Source organism: Haliotis rufescens, unplaced genomic scaffold (assembly GCF_023055435.1).
Source record: "Haliotis rufescens isolate VD_foot unplaced genomic scaffold, xgHalRufe1.0.p SCAF_7, whole genome shotgun sequence".
Classification (NCBI taxonomy): Eukaryota; Metazoa; Mollusca; class Gastropoda; order Lepetellida; family Haliotidae; genus Haliotis; species Haliotis rufescens.
The window spans coordinates 49,120,172-49,138,536 of NW_025964361.1; the positions used below are offsets into that span (position 1 = coordinate 49,120,172).

General features: G+C 42.6%; 1 protein-coding gene across 1 annotated transcript in view; it reads left to right on the forward strand.

Annotated features, from left to right (window-relative positions):
- The window catches only part of LOC124110463 (heat shock protein 75 kDa, mitochondrial-like), a 91,869-nt gene that overhangs the window by 36,830 nt on the left and 36,674 nt on the right, over positions 1-18,365 (forward strand). Inside the window, exons 10-17 of the mRNA XM_046469842.2 lie at positions 83-196; positions 2,212-2,281; positions 2,629-2,776; positions 4,980-5,107; positions 5,502-5,692; positions 6,019-6,104; positions 7,617-7,762; positions 8,747-8,819. Of these exons, the coding sequence (XP_046325798.2) occupies positions 83-196; positions 2,212-2,281; positions 2,629-2,776; positions 4,980-5,107; positions 5,502-5,692; positions 6,019-6,104; positions 7,617-7,762; positions 8,747-8,819 (956 nt within the window). The remainder of the gene's footprint in view (positions 1-82; positions 197-2,211; positions 2,282-2,628; positions 2,777-4,979; positions 5,108-5,501; positions 5,693-6,018; positions 6,105-7,616; positions 7,763-8,746; positions 8,820-18,365) is intronic.

The following is an 18,365-nucleotide window of genomic DNA, read 5'->3' on the forward strand; positions in this document are numbered from 1 at the left end:
GTAAAGACAGTTGTTTATTATGTTTCGTGCTGTGTATTGCTGTGACACTAAAATTGATTCCTTCCTGACCTTCACCTTGCAGCCATGTTTGACATGAGTCGGGAGACGGACGTGAGTGTCACACTGTACAGCAGGAAGGTCATGATCCTCCAGAAGGCGAACAGCATTCTGCCCAAATGGCTCCGCTTTGTCAGAGGTAAGACAGACAGGATTGAGTAACCAGATTAACAGCTAGAATATATTTTGAATATCTTGAGACTTAAACAAGATATTATATTTTATTGTGTTCACATATTTTTACCATTCCGACATACTTCTTAAATTATCACTGATCATCGTAATGATTTTATCTTTCACCAGAGCTCCAGATAACTTTTTGAGAAATTGAGTTTTTACTCGTAGGTTTCTATTTTAAATGGGTTATTACATTTTTCATTGAGTAACCAATATTTTTTCACTCATCTATTCATCACTCTATTTTTTAGTAAGCATTTTGAGATTTAAAAAAAAATGAAGTAATGTTTTATATGTATGTAACAGTTCTAAATATAGGCTTGACTCGGAATGTAAATTTGATCGTAACTGTTTTTCGAAAATTAGCTCTGTTGTACGCTTGCTGAAAAAGCTTCATTGGGTATTAACGTGTGCTGTTTTTAAACAATTTAGTTTTTCAGTTAATGCAAGCGTTTCTGTATGCAAGTTAATTGAAAGTAATTGGGTTTTGAATAGTTTTGGGGAGTATTTTATGCAAATACGCTGCTCATCTGGAGCTCTGCTTTCCCATTCAGTCAGGACAGGCTTGAATTGCTGGTGTGATGCTGGTGTCATGTTGCAGTTGTGTGTTAGATGTGTGGTGTGATGTCAGTGTCATGTTGCAAGTGTGTGTTAGATGTGTGGTGTGATGTCGGTGTCATGTTGCAGGTGTGTGTTAGATGTGTGGTGTGATGTCGGTGTCATGTTGCAGGTGTGTGTTAGATGTGTGGTGTGATGTCGGTGTCATGTTGCAGGTGTGTGTTAGATGTGTGGTGTGATGTCAGCGTCATGTTGCAGGTGTGTGTTAGATGTGTGGTGTGATGTCAGTGTCATGTTGCAAGTGTGTGTTAGATGTGTGGTGTGATGTCGGTGTCATGTTGCAGGTGTGTGTTAGATGTGTGGTGTGATGTCGGTGTCATGTTGCAGGTGTGTGTTAGATGTGTGGTGTGATGTCGGTGTCATGTTGCAGGTGTGTGTTAGATGTGTGGTGTGATGTCAGCGTCATGTTGCAGGTGTGTGTTAGATGTGTGGTGTGATGTCGGTGTCATGTTGCAGGTGTGTGTTAGATGTGTGGTGTGATGTCAGTGTCATGTTGCAGGTGTGTGTTAGATGTGTGGTGTGATGTCAGTGTCATGTTGCAGGTGTGTGTTAGATGTGTGGTGTGATGCTGGTGTCATGTTGCAGGTGTGTGTTAGATGTGTGGTGTGATGTCAGTGTCATGTTGCAGGTGTGTGTTAGATGTGTGGTGTGATGTCGGTGTCATGTTGCAGGTGTGTGTTAGATGTGTGGTGTGATGTCGGCGTCATGTTGCAGGTGTGTGTTAGATGTGTGGTGTGATGTCAGCGTCATGTTGCAGGTGTGTGTTAGATGTGTGGTGTTATGTCAGCGTCATGTTGCAGGTGTGTGTTAGATGTGTGGTGTGATGTCGGTGTCATGTTGCAGTTGTGTGTTAGATGTGTGGTGTGATGTCGGTGTCATGTTGCAGGTGTGTGTTAGATGTGTGGTGTGATGTCAGCGTCATGTTGCAGGTGTGTGTTAGATGTGTGGTGTGATGTCAGTGTCATGTTGCAGGTGTGTGTTAGATGTGTGGTGTGATGTCAGTGTCATGTTGCAGGTGTGTGTTAGATGTGTGGTGTGATGTCAGTGTCATGTTGCAGGTGTGTGTTAGATGTGTGGTGTGATGCTGGTGTCATGTTGCAGGTGTGTGTTAGATGTGTGGTGTGATGTCAGTGTCATGTTGCAGGTGTGTGTTAGATGTGTGGTGTGATGTCAGTGTCATGTTGCAGGTGTGTGTTAGATGTGTGGTGTGATGTCGGCGTCATGTTGCAGGTGTGTGTTAGATGTGTGGTGTGATGTCAGCGTCATGTTGCAGGTGTGTGTTAGATGTGTGGTGTGATGTTGGTGTCATGTTGCAGGTGTGTGTTAGATGTGTGGTGTGATGTCAGCGTCATGTTGCAGGTGTGGTGGACAGCGAGGACATCCCCCTCAACCTCAGTCGAGAACTGCTACAAGACAGCAACCTCATCAGGTGAGTGACCCTAGGGTTCAGATTAAATAGCACCTGCTTGTCTCCCTGTGGGTACTCCAGGTTAAATAGCACCTGCTTGTCTCCCTGTGGTTACTCCAGGTTAAATAGCTCCTGCTTGTCTCCCAGTGGGTACTCCAGGTAAAATATCACCTGCTTGGCTCCCTGTGGATATTAATTGTCCACAAAGCAATCTTCACACTTTTACAAATAGGCCCCTCTTCTCGTCTTCCTTTAAGTATAACAAGCCTTACCTGGTCTGAAGAGTAATGGTGATCTGCTATTAAAGCTGCAGTGGATACCTTTTAATGTCTGAAAGTATCCCATTAATTCATGTGGTATGTTTACAGGAAACTGCGTCAGGTGTTGACAGCACGTGTCCTAAAATTCTTACTGGAGCAGGCACGCAAGGATGAGGACAAGTACCTCAAGTTCTACGAGGATTACGGCATGTTCTTCCGGGAGGGAATCATCACCACCATGGAGCAGGACCAGCGGGTGAGGGGCACGCTGTAGTGGGGGTCTGTAGTCAGGGGGGCGCTCTGTAGAGGGGGTCTGTAGTCAGGGGGGGGCGCTGTAGTGGGGATCTGTAGTCAGGGGGCGCGCTGTAGTCAGGGGGCACACTGTAGTCAGGGGGCACACTCTAGTGGGGGTCTGTAGTCAGGGGGTACGCTGTAGTGGGGGCTTGTAGTCAGGGGGCGGGCTGTCGTAGGGGCTTGCAGTCAGGGGGCACGCTGTAGTCAGGGGGCGCGCTGTAGTGTGGGCTTGTAGTCAGGGGCGCGCTGTAGTCAGGAGGCGCGCTGTAGTGTGGGCTTGTAGTCAGGGGCGCGCTGTAGTCAGGAGGCGGGCTGTAGTGGGGGCTTGTAGTCAGGGGGCGCACTGTAGTGGGGGCTTGTAGTCAGGGGGCACACTGTTGTTGGGGCCTGTAGTCAGGAAGCACACTGTAGTTGGGGCCTGTAGTCAGGAAGCACACTGTAGTTGGGGCCTGTAGTCAGGGGGCACACTGTAGTTGGGGCCTGTAGTCAGGGGGCACACTGTAGTCAGGAGGCACACTGTAGTTGGGGGGCACACTGTAGTTGGGGGGCACACTGTAGTTTGGGGCACACTGTAGTCAGGAGGCACACTGTAGTTGGGGGGCACACTGTAGTCAGGAGGCACACTGTAGTCAGGGGGCACACTGTAGTTGGGGGGCACACTGTAGTTGGGGCCTGTAGTCAGGGGGCACACTGTAGTTGGGGCCTGTAGTCAGGGGGCACACTGTAGTTGGGGGGCACACTGTAGTCAGGAGGCACACTGTAGTCAGGGGGCACACTGTAGTTGGGGGGCACACTGTAGTTGGGGCCTGTAGTCAGGGGTCACACTGTAGTTGGGGCCTGTAGTCAGGGGGCACACTGTAGTTGGGGCCTGTAGTCAGGGGTCACACTGTAGTTGGGGCCTGTAGTCAGGGGGCACACTGTAGTTGGGGCCTGTAGTCAGGGGTCACACTGTAGTTGGGGCCTGTAGTCAGGAAGCACACTGTAGTTGGGGGGCACACTGTAGTCAGGAAGCACACTGTAGTTGGGGGGCACACTGTAGTTGGGGGGCACACTGTAGTCAGGAGGCACACTGTAGTCAGGGGGCACACTGTAGTTGGGGGGCACACTGTAGTCGGGAGGCACACTGTAGTCAGGGGGCACACTGTAGTTGGGGGCTGTAGTCAGGGGTCACACTGTAGTTGGGGCCTGTAGTAAGGGGTCACACTGTAGTTGGGGCCTGTAGTCAGGGGTCACACTGTAGTCAGGAGGCACACTGTAGTTGGGGGGCACACTGTAGTTGGGGCCTGTAGTCAGGGGGCACACTGTAGTCAGGGGGCACACTGTTGTTGGGGCCTGTAGTCAGGGGGCACACTGCTGTTGGGGCCTGTAGTCAGGGGGCACACTGTAGTCAGGGGTCACACTGTAGTTGGGGCCTGTAGTCAGGGGTCACACTGTAGTTGGGGGCTGTAGTCAGGGGGCACACTGCTGTTGGGGCCTGTAGTCAGGGGGCACACTGTAGTCAGGGGTCACACTGTAGTTGGGGCCTGCAGTCAGGGGTCACACTGTAGTTGGGGCCTGTAGTCAGGGGGCACACTGCCGTTGGGGCCTGTAATCAGGGGGCACACTGTAGTCAGGGGTCACACTGCCGTTGGGGCCTGTAGTCAGGGGGCACACTGTAGTCAGGGGTCACACTGCCGTTGGGGCCTGTAGTCAGGGGTCACACTGCCGTTGGGGCCTGTAATCAGGGGGCACACTGTAGTCAGGGGTCACACTGCCGTTGGGGCCTGTAGTCAGGTGTCACACTGTTGTTGGGGCCTGTAGTCAGGGGGCACGCTGTAGTCAGGGGGCAGCTGAAGTCAGTGTCCATGCTGTAGTGGGGGCCTGTTATCAGGGGGCATGCTCTTATGGGGACCTGTAGTTAGGGTGCACACTGTAGTGGGGCCCTGTACTCAGTGTCCATGCTGTAGTGGGGGCCTGTAGTCAGGGGGCATGCTCTAGTGGGGGCCTGTACTCAGTGGCCATGCTGTAGTGGGGGCTTGTAGTCGGGTTCAAACAACTATCCTTTCAGTCTCTGGTCCATTATGCCAAAAATAGGTTCTCGGGTATATATTGCTTTAAAAAAAACTTCCTTCTACTTCTGCCTCATCTTAATTAATTATTCCCCTGTTGCCATGGTTACCTTGTAGGAGGAGATATCGAAGCTGATGAGGTTTGAGTCATCCAAGTGTCCGCCAGGAGAGAAGGTCAGCCTACAGGACTACTCCTCTCGCATGAAGGCCGGGGCGCGGGACATCTATTTCCTGTCCGCTCCCAGGTACGTGGCGGACCAAACATTTCTATTCCGTCATTGTTGTTTAGCACCACACTTAGCAATACTCCAGCTGACGTCATCCTGTAAATAATCAAACCAGACAAAACTAGTGATTCATTTTATTTTCTGTTGAGGTACAATGACATGCAATCGACCAAGTCACATCCCTTGGGTCACCTCTTACAGCCAGCACAGGTTGCTGGCCAAATGGAATGGTGGTCAGGCTTGGTTGCTTGGTTGATTGTCACCATATCCCTATGGCGTGAATCATTGCTCACAACTCCGATCACTAGATTGTGAAGTTTTCACAGGCCACCATCATGTAGCTGGAATATTGGTTAGTGCGGCATTAACCAAGAACCGAACTAACATCCCCATGATCTGCTTGTTCCTGCAGTCGGGAGCTGGCGGAGTCCTCCCCGTACTTCGAGGCCATGAAGAAGCAGGACACGGAGGTCCTGTTCCTGTACGAGCCCTACGATGAGCTGGTCCTCATGAACCTGGGACAGTACGACCGCAAGAACCTGAAGTCCATTGAGAACGAGATCTCCGCTGACAAGGATGACGCCAACAAGGTGGATGAGCAAGGTCAGGAGAATCACGACTTGGACATATCAAAACAGAACCTATAAAATTGATTTCTCAAAAGATCTTTGTAAAAAATCCACTTCTTTACACAACCAACTTCACAAGTGTTATGTTCAAGAATATAATCAGTAACCATGGTAACTCTTGTCCCTGATGGGGCGGTCAGGTAGCCTAGTGGTTAAGCGTTCACTCATCACACCGAAGACCTGGGTTCGATTCCCAACATGGGTACAATGCGTGGGCCCCATTTCTGGTTCCCCTGCCGTGATATTGCTGGAATATTGCTAAAAGCAGCGTAAAACCATACTCACTCACTCTTGTCCCAGATGAGAGCAGCCTGAAGCAGGATGAGGCGACAACACTGATGGACTGGCTGAAGACAGTTCTCACCAACAAGGTCCAGCAGGTGAAGGTATGTGGCTTGGCCTTGCGGCAGTTAAAGAGAGGCGGGATAGAGTCCCTTTAATGCCTTGTTTCAGGGATCAGCCCCTTAGGCAACTCAAGAGGCTTCAGCCCATACACAACACATGCACATGTTGTAATGAGAACTTCTAAATGGATGCCCGTAACTCCTGCTCTGATGCTGCTGCATTGGTTGCCTCTCAAAGCCAGAATTGAATTCAAACTATTAACATGAGCCCACAACTGCTTCAATCAATCAGCCCCACTGTATCTGATGGAACTTTTGCCTGAATATAAACCATCCAGATCTCTCTGTTATGAAACGCCTACAAGTTAAAAAAAACCTCTTGAAGACTTTCAGCTATAGATCTTTCCAATACTGTGCTTCAACCCTTTGGAACAATCGACCAACAGAACTTAAATTCTCACCATCACTCCCATCATTCAAGGCATATTAAAGACCTACATTTTCAAAAAGTACTTTCCTGTCTAGATCAACCCCCCGACCCCCTCCACGCTCATATATTTCCCAAGCTCCTTCATAGAGCATAACACCTTCGTTACACTCTCGGTAACATCTCTGCCACCAGTGTGGGCACGGCCATTACAAGAATCTTGAAATTTGCCCTCTAACCCCAAATTTAGTAACGTTTATACTTTCGTTTATGACTTTGGGAATGCCATCATATTTCATTTTGAAAAAGTTTACGACTGACCATTTTTTCCAGATGAATTTACTTTGTTGTTTGTATAATCAGATTGGTTCGAGATTGCAGAGGAACGGAAAATCAACCAAGGTCTCCCTTACATTCTTACAAAATTAATTACATGATAGTTTTAATGAAATAGAAATTAAATTTGACAAGCAAAGAACAGTGATTTAGCAGGGGTAATTGTATTCAGCGTCACGACAGTCGTCACTTGTTTGTAAACATAACAGTCATTCAGTTGCGAGTTCAACTCCAAGCATGGTTGGGGCCACCTAAAACAGTGGGGAGTTTTGACTGGTGGCAGCGATAGTCTCTAGAGAGCTCCGCAAACGGGCTATCGCTGTGATGAGCCTGATATATTTCCCTGTTATAGTATAACCTCCTACAGTATGTAGCACAATGAGCATGAGCTTTGTGAATAGAAAGTGGAAGGGGAATATAGGAATGGGTGCTGTCCGTCCGTCCTTCCATTCGTCCGTCCGTCCGTCCGTCACGTTTCATTTCCAGAGCAGAACTCAAGAACAATGAGAGATATCTTATCCATACTTGGCACATACAGGTAGATAGGTCTAGTGGTGAACTGGTGCTTTTTGATTGTTTGGGATTTTAAAAAAAAAATATTACCGAGTTTCCATGGCAACGATTTTGAATTAGACTGAAAATGGGATTACTTCTCCACACAACCGGACATGTCATATTGGTAGGGGAAATGAGTATTTCATGTGTGTTCTTGTTCTTGTTTGTTGTTGTTGTTCTTTTTGTTGTTCTTGTTCTTGTTTGTTCTTCTTGTTATTCGCTGTTGTGTGTTGTAGGTGACCAAGAGGCTGGAGACCCATCCCTGTATTGTGACTGTCCTGGAGATGGGGTCAGCGCGTCACTTCCTGCGGACGTCCCTGGCAGACAAGAGCCAGGATGAGAGATTCCGTCTCCTACAACCAACACTGGAGATCAACCCAAGGTGATGCCACACATTTCTGTCCTGTTCCTCACATGACCCCACTACACTGAGTTCTATACGTAATGAGGTCCGAGTCATGGGGGTGTACTGATTCCTGTCCAGTGAATACATGATGCAGTGCGAGTGACTGTCAACATTACTTCCTAACATACACATACCGATAATCTATAATTCTGTATAGTCTTTCTTTGTTTAAAAACATTGAAGGCTTGGTGATCCCTAAGAGACAAAAGATCACTGTCAGATCTCATTAAAATCAGATCTAAGTTCTCGCTGCCGCTAAACAAAGATCTGAGGTCATCCCATTACAGGTCACGTCAGAACGACCTTTCACTAACTTAGACCGACCACTGGAATGACCCCAAGAAGTGGACATCAGCCAATTAGAAAGCACCTTGTTTCAACCTGGCGACTTCCATTTCAGACTAAGCTTGAAAAATATGTTGACACAGTTCTCAATTAAAACTTTGAAAAGTGAACAAACAAAAATTCCGGAATGTCTTATATATGTTGAGATTGTATGGCAGTGCTTCCCATGTACCGTGCAACGCCTCTTCCGTTCAAATGTTTATCCCATGGAAGCAAGAGATAGACGATGATTTTGACAGAATCAGTCGTAGGGGCCGAAACTGTCGTTCGGAATACCCCGTGTTAACGTTTTCGAGGTTGCATGATTAGAAAACACATTCCGACTGTCACTTTCATGATCTGGTAAGCGACGCTTTGATTGGTCCGATGAAAGGTCGTTCTCAGCAGCAAGAACTAAGATCTGATTTTAATGAGATTGGGATCTTTGAGCACAATATCAATCACTGGATTGTCTGGTCCAGACTCGATTTTTACAGGTTATTGTGGAATATTGCTGAGTGTGGTGTTGAAACACGTACATGCACGCACGCACTGACGCACTGACGCACGCACACACTCACACACACACTGTTGGATTTGGCGTCTGCTCATATCTGCATCCTCGATCCATTACAGCCACACCCTGATCAAGAAGCTGTACGCCCTGTCCTCCTCCGACCCCACGCTCGCCACGCTGCTCGCCGAACAGGTAATGCCTTTGTGTTTGTCCTACTGTATATTACCAGGTATTTGGCCAAGCTTTGGAGAATCCAAGGCACAAAAAGGAGGCGTCTTCTCTTTCAGACTCTGATAGCCAGTATTTGCCTATATTTCTCATTCAACACTGTACATAGTCAGCTAGAAGCTAGGTTCCCTAGGAAGTTTGGCTCAATACGGATATTTAACGTTGCATATGTTGATGACCGTCTCAGCGCTTTTACTGATGTCATGTGACCTGGCTGTAGTTTGGTTGCGAGCCTGATGTTTGTTTTAATTTTGGTGATTGTCTCGACTGTTTGAACGTGACGCTTGCACATTGGGCACTGATTACAAGTTCCCAGCATTCAACATTACAAACCATTGTCAGGTTTATTAGGAGGATGAACAAATATTCTTCATGATAACAGGCTTCAACAGTATTAAGATTTGATAAGCATCATTCACAAATTTAAAAAAAATCACTATCCTCAAGTTAGGGGCCAATCATTGACTACAGAGGTGGGTGGGCTAGAGTTTTTTTACATACTAATGTACCGAAAAGAATTACACCCCCCCTAATCCTTGCCTCTTTTTGGATATCCCTCCCCATGTCCTTGTATTTTTTTTCATGTCCCTGTCTGACAAGACAAGATGCAGAAGTCCTGTATGTTAAAATTACTATAAAATATCTATTTTATCATGAGCCTTCCCAAATATGTGTATTATGAGACCCTTGAGACTGTCATGTGTTTTGGTGACGCTCCCCTGATTCCCTCTGACCCATCAACCCCTATAATAAGTGACAGGTTCCTTACACATTTTCCTTTTATTATGACCACCATAACATGCCCATAAATTTAGATCCACAGGTGTGGGTGTAAGGGAAGTAACTCTGTGGATCGTATGTCATTCAAATTACCTCCCTTTGTCCATACTGCCATCCCACAGTGATGGCCCATGTTCATGAATAGTTAAAGATATTGATTTGTGCCTTCATGGATTACATCCCTGATGTTTGCCATAATTGTTTTACAAGATGAGAGACATCCATACACGGGCTGAGTGGGTTGTCTCCCCTGTCTTGTGCCAGCTGTTGGTCTACATCTGCTGTTGTCATCATGTGCCGTCAGTCAATATCTGAGTATGCAGACTCACTAATGCATATATCGGTGTCATACGATACCTTACATCCAAAACCCAGCTGCATAACTTTCTGTTCCTTGGTGTTTGACATGTCGAGATGTATGCAGAAAGCATTAATTTGGGAAGAATCGCATACAAGAGTCGACCAAGGAAGTTTGAAATAATTCTTCCAACTATATATATATTTTTGCGTTGGAAAATTGATTAAATCAAAGAAGTTGGCACCTGTATCCCTGAAGTCACCTGTTCAAAATGAAGGATGAAAGTCAACAGGTCATATTCATATGTCAAAGTATAAAGGTTTGGTTGTCTCCAGATTAAAATACTATTGTAGGAAACATGAAGGACCCCCAACTCGCCCCTCCTAATTTCTATCGTTGGTATTCATGTCACAAAAATCAGTAATTCGTCTGATGGCTGACATGTTGGAGTGTGGCAGGTGTGCTGGAAGTACTTTATAAAGATTACAGGATTTCCTCATTTCATACAAGTTTTCTACTGATTTGTTATTGACATCTTTATTAAGACGGGACAAAAACATTCAGTCAACATTTGTGAAAGCCAGTATAAGTTTCCTGTTGTAACACAGCGCCATGGGTAGATTGAGTTGGGGTGGCAGGCACAGAGATGTTGATATAGGGGCAGAAATTGGAAAGGGTTTCCACAAACAGTTTATGTGATCTGACCATCTGTAAGTTATCTGATAGCATCCAAACAGATGTGTTATTATCTCGATGATGTGAGTCTCCATGACATGATATATAAAAGTATATGTTCTCATTTCCAGTGAGATATGATTTCAATGATTAGCAGTATATGTTGAGACAGGTGCAACAGTCGTTAGAGTTGCTGACACAGCAGTTCACAACATTACACATTTACCTGTTCTCTCTCCAATGGACAAAGGCAATGTTAGTTTTGAGATATACATGTCTAATAAGTTGTACACTGTTTATATACTCAATAAGTTGTACACTGTTTGTATACTCAATAAGTTGTACACTGTTTGTATACTCAATAAGTTGTACACTGTTTGTATACTCAATTAGTTATACACTGTTTGTATACTCAATATGTTGTACACTGTGTGTATACTCAATATGTTGTACACTGTGTGTATACTCAATATGTTGTACACTATTTATATACTCAATATGTTGTACACTATGTGTATACTCAATAAATTGTACACTTTTTTTATACTCCATATGTTGTACACTGTGTATGCTCAATAAATTGTACACTTTTTTTATACTCCATATGTTGTACACTGTGTATATACTTAGTACGTTTTACACTATTTATATACTTAATAGTTGTACACTGTGTGTATACTCAGTATGTTGTACACTATTTATATACTCAATACGTATTACAATTTAGGTACTCAATTAGTTGAACACTGCGTATATACTCAATAGCTTGTACACTATTTATATACTTAATAGTTGTACACTATTTCTATACTCAATTAGTTGTACACTATTTATATACTCAATAAGTTGTACACTGTTTATATATATTCAATAAGTTGTATACGGTACTTTATGTACTCAAACACAAAAGTAACTAGTCATGTACAGTAATTGGTAACTGTATGTCTAACTGTTTGATTGGCTTTCTAGAAGTTGGTGAGTACAAAAGAAAACATACAACTTTATAGATAAGAACTGGTTTATTGTATTTAACGACACTTCAGTGTAGATTCTTACACTGTTATCAAGCTGGAGTGATGGATTAAAAATCTTTATCAAAACATCACAGTATGCAATGAACCAGAAGTAGTTACATTCTTATGTATCTAAATAAACAAATACAACTAGTGATGACAATCTCATTCAAATCAGATCTTAGTTCTCGCTATCGCTAAACAAAGATCTGATGACATCCCATTACGGGTCACGTCTGAACGACCTTTCATCCAACCAATCAAAGCGTCGCTTACCAGATCATGAAAGTGACAGTCAGAATGTGTTTTCTCATCATGCAACTTCGAAAACGTTAAGACGGGGTATTCCGAACGACAGTTACGGACCCAACAACTGATTCCGTCAAAATTATCGTCTCTCTCTAGCTTCCGTTCCATTTGAACGGCGGAGGCATTGCACAGTCCATGGGAAGCACTGCCATACAATCTCAACCATTTATTAGACATTCCGGAATGTTCGTTTGTTCAGTTTTCAAAATTTTAATCAAGAACTGTGCCAACATATTTTTCACTTGTATTCTGAAATGGAAGTCGCCAGGTTGAAACAAGTACCATAAAGCTAGAGAAAGCTGCTTCCTAATTGGCTGATGTTTGTCATTTCAGTGGTTGGTCAAAGTTTGCGAAAGGTCGTTCTGACGTGACCCATAATGAGATGTCCTCAGATCTTTGATTAGCGACAGCGAGAACTTAGATCTGATTTTAATGAGATTGCTAGTGATGATGGACGATATTGATTTACAGAGTGATCAGTCTTGTAACTGTGTGCACAACAAACCACCTGTCAACACAGACCATGATGGTTGGATGCAGTTTATAGCATTGAAAGTCACACTGCAAATTTTTTTCAATTAGGTTGGTTGGTTGGTTGGTTGTTTAACTCCGCACTCAGCACTATTCTAGCTATGTGACGGCGGTCTGTAAATAATCGAGTCTGGACCAGACAATCCAGTGATTAATTTCATGAGCATCGATCCAAGCAATTGGGATCAATGACATGCATCAACCAAGTCGGCGAGCCTGACCACCCGATCCCGTTAGTAGCCTTTTACAACAAGCATAGTCACCTTTTTACGGCAAGCATGGGTTGCTGAAGACCTATTCTACCCCGGAATCTTCAAGGGTCTTTTCAATTAGGAATAAATAGGAATAAATATAGCCTGACATTTCACGATTACTTTCTTGGCTGAATTCAAATTTTACATTTTGATTTTGTTAAAAGTTTCAAACAATTCAAATCTTTATAAAGCATATGGGGTTTGTTTTCAGACCATTTATAAGAAGTACAGTCTAAATCTTCGAAGTGAAAAGGGAGTTTTGACTTGGTGCTTGTAAACATCTACAGTAGGATAAATAGGAGCATGGATACTGTCAGCATGGTTGTTATGAAATCAGACATTGTGCTCAAGAAACGGGGCACGGGTGGCCCAGTCGTCTAAGGTGTCGCCTTTTGCTGTGCAGAGTTGCGTCCCTTGGGCTTGCCAGAAACCTATGATTGTGGGTTCGAATTACGGTTCGCCGTGATTATGTTTCGAGGTTTGTCAGCTCCATACCCGTGCTCGTGGTTTACACCACAATGGTAAACGTCTGAGACCTGCATCACTTCGGGTTTTCCTCCCACATTAAGCTGACATGCCGCGATATAACTGGAATACTGTTAAAAGCGGCGTTAAACCCAACTCACTCAAGAAACAAGTAGTTTAGATGAACCCATTCATATTTGACTCAATATTTGATATTCATTTATATATTGTTACAAAATTACTTTTTGGTTATCTACTCAGAATGGTTCACGAACTCGTTTAGCTTGGTCGTATAACGGTGTCTATCTGGTAACAGTGCTCTCACTAAAGTACAATTACAGTTGAGAACAAAAGGGGAAAAAAAGGAATTTGGGACAAATTACAACATTTTAAAAAACAAACTTGCAAGTTTATCTGAAAAAGGTTATCATTATACTTAATATATATTGCCAACATGTCTCTGAAGTAAGACAGCATGTCTTCATGGTATAATGTCAGACCTTGTGGAATTATGACAGCATTTTATTTTCTGTTTTTATTGAAGATGATCTTGGGCCCTGGGTTTCCTACTTTTTCATATTATGGTTTTATTTTGTTTTCTTATCGTTCTCTGTGTAACAAATGAACATTTTCCATTTTATTCTCCATGTTGCAAAAGTCAGTAGGTTTGCTGTTTGATATGTTTTCACCATGCTGAGACCAGCTGTAGATTCCAGTGTCGAGTCCACCTGTGATGATATGCAGCTTAACACTGTAATGATTACCTCCCCTGATGTGCCAGCTGTGAGGACGTTGACAGGTGACACTGAGTGACCTGGATACACTGTGTCACAGATGGCCGTGGGTGGTTAATCATGGTTAGATATTGCTCATATTGACCGGTATCCACTGTCATGGTAGGGATCAGTATATGAGTGTTAGGTTAATCATTATCTCGTACCTGTGATCTTATACTGGCTGATAGCCAAAATGAGTTTGAGGGTATATAATTTGAATTAATTGTATAGTTAAGCCTTTGTTTTCTTCAGATAATATATACAATTACATCATTAAAACAGGAAATATATGTTTTTCTGAACAATGTAATACATGAATAATTAGCAGGTTGTAGCTTCACAAAGAAATTCATTCATTCAGAATAAACTTGAGGGTCAATCAGGATGTGTGTCTGGAGGTCGTATGGTGATGTACAAAGACATTTTTATTTTGTGTGCTATGATGTCACAAGATGAGACTTAATTGTGACCACTTTTTGTGGTCTAAAACACTGCAGTTTGTAGTTGTGTCCCTTACTTGTGCCAGGATCTACTGATTATGGGTCCAGTGTAATGATGATCCTAGGCTTGTCAACACAATACCCATGGCTGTCACACAGAGTTGTGCCCCTTACTCGTGCCAGGATCTACTGATTATTGCTTCAATGTGATGATAATCCTAGGTTTGTCAACACAATACCCACAGGTGTCACACAGAGTTGCCCCCCTTACTTATGCCAGGATCCACTGATTAAGGGTTCAGTGGTGCATTAAACCCAACTCACTTGCTCACTTTCATTCATTATTTGAAAGCACAGATTGCTATGTTCATTGATAAACTCCCCTGTCGGGATGTTGGGTGTGCCTGCACAGTGTTATGTCCCGGTGTGTCAGCTTCAGGTGGGGTAAAGACCAGAAAGAAACTATTCCACTGATCAATAATCAATGTAGATGCACCATCTTCATGGACATGACTGATAGAACAATGTTACCATCCATGTGTTAGATCACGGGAGGTGAATTGAGTCATCATGATATAATTTTTTAATTTAACGTTTACACGATATACGGCTTTTCCACTGGACGAGAGGTCGGTCACATGACCGCGAAATTGACGTGAATAAATGTATGAACGACACAATTTGATGTTCATACGTTTTTCACGAGACCATGTTCTTGAAATGACGTAAAAACTGACTGACTACTTCCACATTCCTGGGGAAACCCCTGGGAATTCCCTAGCATGAATACATACAGAAGGGTTCTTTCTGATCATTTAGACCCTTTAATCTTGGACTCAGCATTTAGCAAACTACGACGTTCATACAGTTTGGCCCTCACGCTATGAAGGTTCATACTCCAATAAACGCACACAAAGTGAAAGTCTATTCTTAAGTAACTGAAAAAGTGGTCTTTATCCCAGGATGAGGTGCTGTTAATCCCTTTGATCTTTTAGCGAGGCATGTCAGAATCAAACATTCAAAAGTCAGAAGGAATGTGTGCATAGGCAAAAAGAAATGACTGTATGCGAACTTATCTAGCGACTTGTAGTGGAACCATGTACAGTTTGTAGTTATCGTTCAGTCATAGTTTAGTTATAGATTAGTTATAGTTTAGTTATAGTTTAGTTATAGATTAGTTATAGATTAGTTATAGTTTAGTTATAGATTAGTTATAGTTTAGTTATAGATTAGTTATAGTTTAGTTATAGATTAGTTATAGATTAGTTATAGTTCAGTTATAGATTAGTTATAGATTAGTTATAGTTTAGTTATAGATTAGTTATAGATTAGTTATAGTTTAGTTATAGATTAGTTATAGTTTAGTTATAGTTTAGTTATAGATTAGTTATAGTTTAGTTATAGTTTAGTTATAGATTAGTTATAGTTTAGTTATAGATTAGTTATAGTTTAGTTATAGTTTAGTTATAGATTAGTTATAGATTAGTTATAGTTTAGTTATAGTTTAGTTATAGATTAGTTATAGATTAGTTATAGTTTAGTTATAGTTTAGTTATAGATTAGTTATAAATTAGTTATAGTTTAGTTATAGTTTAGTTATAGATATACCAAGGAATTCCATCTGTCCTGCCGAGGACATTTTTTGTGTGACCTTTAACTTGAAAACTACTTCATAGATTCTTTTCAAAACACTTTTATACCTATAGGAGAGGTGCAGTGCGAAGTGGGATTTCAATATCTGGATTTTCTGAAAAAAATACAGCTATTTTTCATTTTTTTTAGTTAGAATGTTTTTTTACTGAAACGTTTGTGTGACCTATAACTAGAAAACTACGTCATGGATTATTTTCACATTTAGGGAACAGTTTTCATCCTAATAGAAGAGGAGTATTGCAAAGTTTTAAAATATTTCTTTACTTCAACATTTGAGCGACCTATACCTTAAAAACTACTTCATGGATTCTTTTCAATTAGGGCTTCAGTTTCTATACCAGGAGAGATATTGCTTTTTTCATGTTTTGAACTTAGAAATTGAAATATGTTGGAGTCGAAGTCGGGGGTATTAGTGAGCCCTTCTCACTTTTTGTCTTGTTTTTAATTGTTACAACCGTTATACAATACATCATGTGACAACCACAGGTTCTTCTCCAGATCCACTCAACCCAGGTACTGAGTTTTTCATCCCAGAGTCAGTATCAGGATGTATCTGGGCAAGTATACAGGAAAGTCTGATACAGCCTCATACAGGCTAGGAATCAGTAATTTATTCAATGTCTATTCATGTAGTAAGCGGTGGTAACTTGATGTCAAGGTTATGTGTCGGCAGTGGTGAGTCACCCACAGCCTGATGTGTGAACATGCTCACATACCTATGCAGGGTACAGTAGCTCTAACTAATACGGGAGGACGTCTCATCTGGCTGGACTGGACAAACCAGAAGTCCATATGGGCAACAACCTATACCCTTGGACCAAGATGGCACAATTTAAGTTTAGACACACTTTGTAATCACCCATTTCCGTTGGAAGTAACCTCCCTTAGAAGAGACAGGATCTGCTGGTGATAGGTTCAAATCCAGCATTTATCTTTACCATCGCCATTGTAGAGCATTGTACTTGTTTTTCCCCAAAGATATAAGGGTCTAAGACCTGCATCACTTTGGGCTTTACTCCCAGATTAAACCTGCAAGCTTAGATATGACTGAAATGTTATTCAAAGCTCACTCTTTCACTCAGACCGAATATATCAAGTAAACAAAAAGAAAATTTGGTGACTGTTTTCTTATCCACCAGAATATTTTTGTGATAATTCTGTGGCAACTAGGGGCATGGGTGGCCCAGTCATCTAAGGCGCCACGATTCGCTGTGCCGAGTTGCGTCCCTTGGGCACGCCAGAAACCTATGATTGTGGGTTCGAATCCCGGTTTGCCCCGATAATGATTCTAGGTTTGTCAGCACCATACCCGTGCTCGTGGGTTTCACCGAAGTGGTAAACATCTGAGACCTGCATCACTTGGGGCTTTCCTCCCACATAAAGCTGACACACCGTGATATAACTTGAATACTGTTAAAAGCGGTGATAAACCCAACTCACTCACTCACTCTGTGGCAACTACACTTTGAAACAGCCGATATTCCAAAATTGGATTTTTTTATTATCATATTTTTGTAACTCGGAGGAATTGAGAAACCTAAACACAAATTGGGAATTTTTACTGTCATTTGTTGCAGACTTGGGGCCAAATATCACCTGTTTCAAAGTGTTGTTGCAACAGTAGTTGACAGTAAAAATTCCCAATTTGTGTTTAAGTTTCTCAATTCCTCCAAGTTACAAAAATATGAAAAAAAATCCAATTTTGAACAATATCACAATTTGTTCCAAATTTGCCTGCCAAGGGCACTTTGTTTGGAGTCCGAGATAGGTCCCTGATTTCTGGTTTGTGATAGGTCTAATAAAGACTGTTCCCTATGCCAGGCATGTATGAGGTCGTTACAGTGTTTTATCTGTTCTGAAGTCTTTCCATATCATTGTTTATTTCATTGTAAAAGTATCCCTCTCCCACACTTCTTAAGAAAACAGTTGTGTTTCAGTGGACATTGTCATGCTATATTGATTGTGTTGACATCAAAGCAGAGGTGAAAACATGCCATTTGTGTTGTTTCATGTTGTGAACATATTTCTCTCATGATGCTACAAGTTCACAAACCTGTGTTTGAGAATTTGTATTTCCATAGCTTGAGCAAGGGAAGTAAATGATCTGTGAAACTGCATTTTGTACAAATCTTTTCTATATTGTCTGTACTTGTTAACTGGCTGTAGTGAAGAAGTACTGGGAATCATTACCCACGAGGGCAAACATATCGGGTTCATAAAAATCATATGTTCCCTAGGGTCATGTCAAATCACGAGACAACAGTGTATTGTTTCCGTCGTCCAGACAGTATTGTTGACATCATTCGAATCTTATTG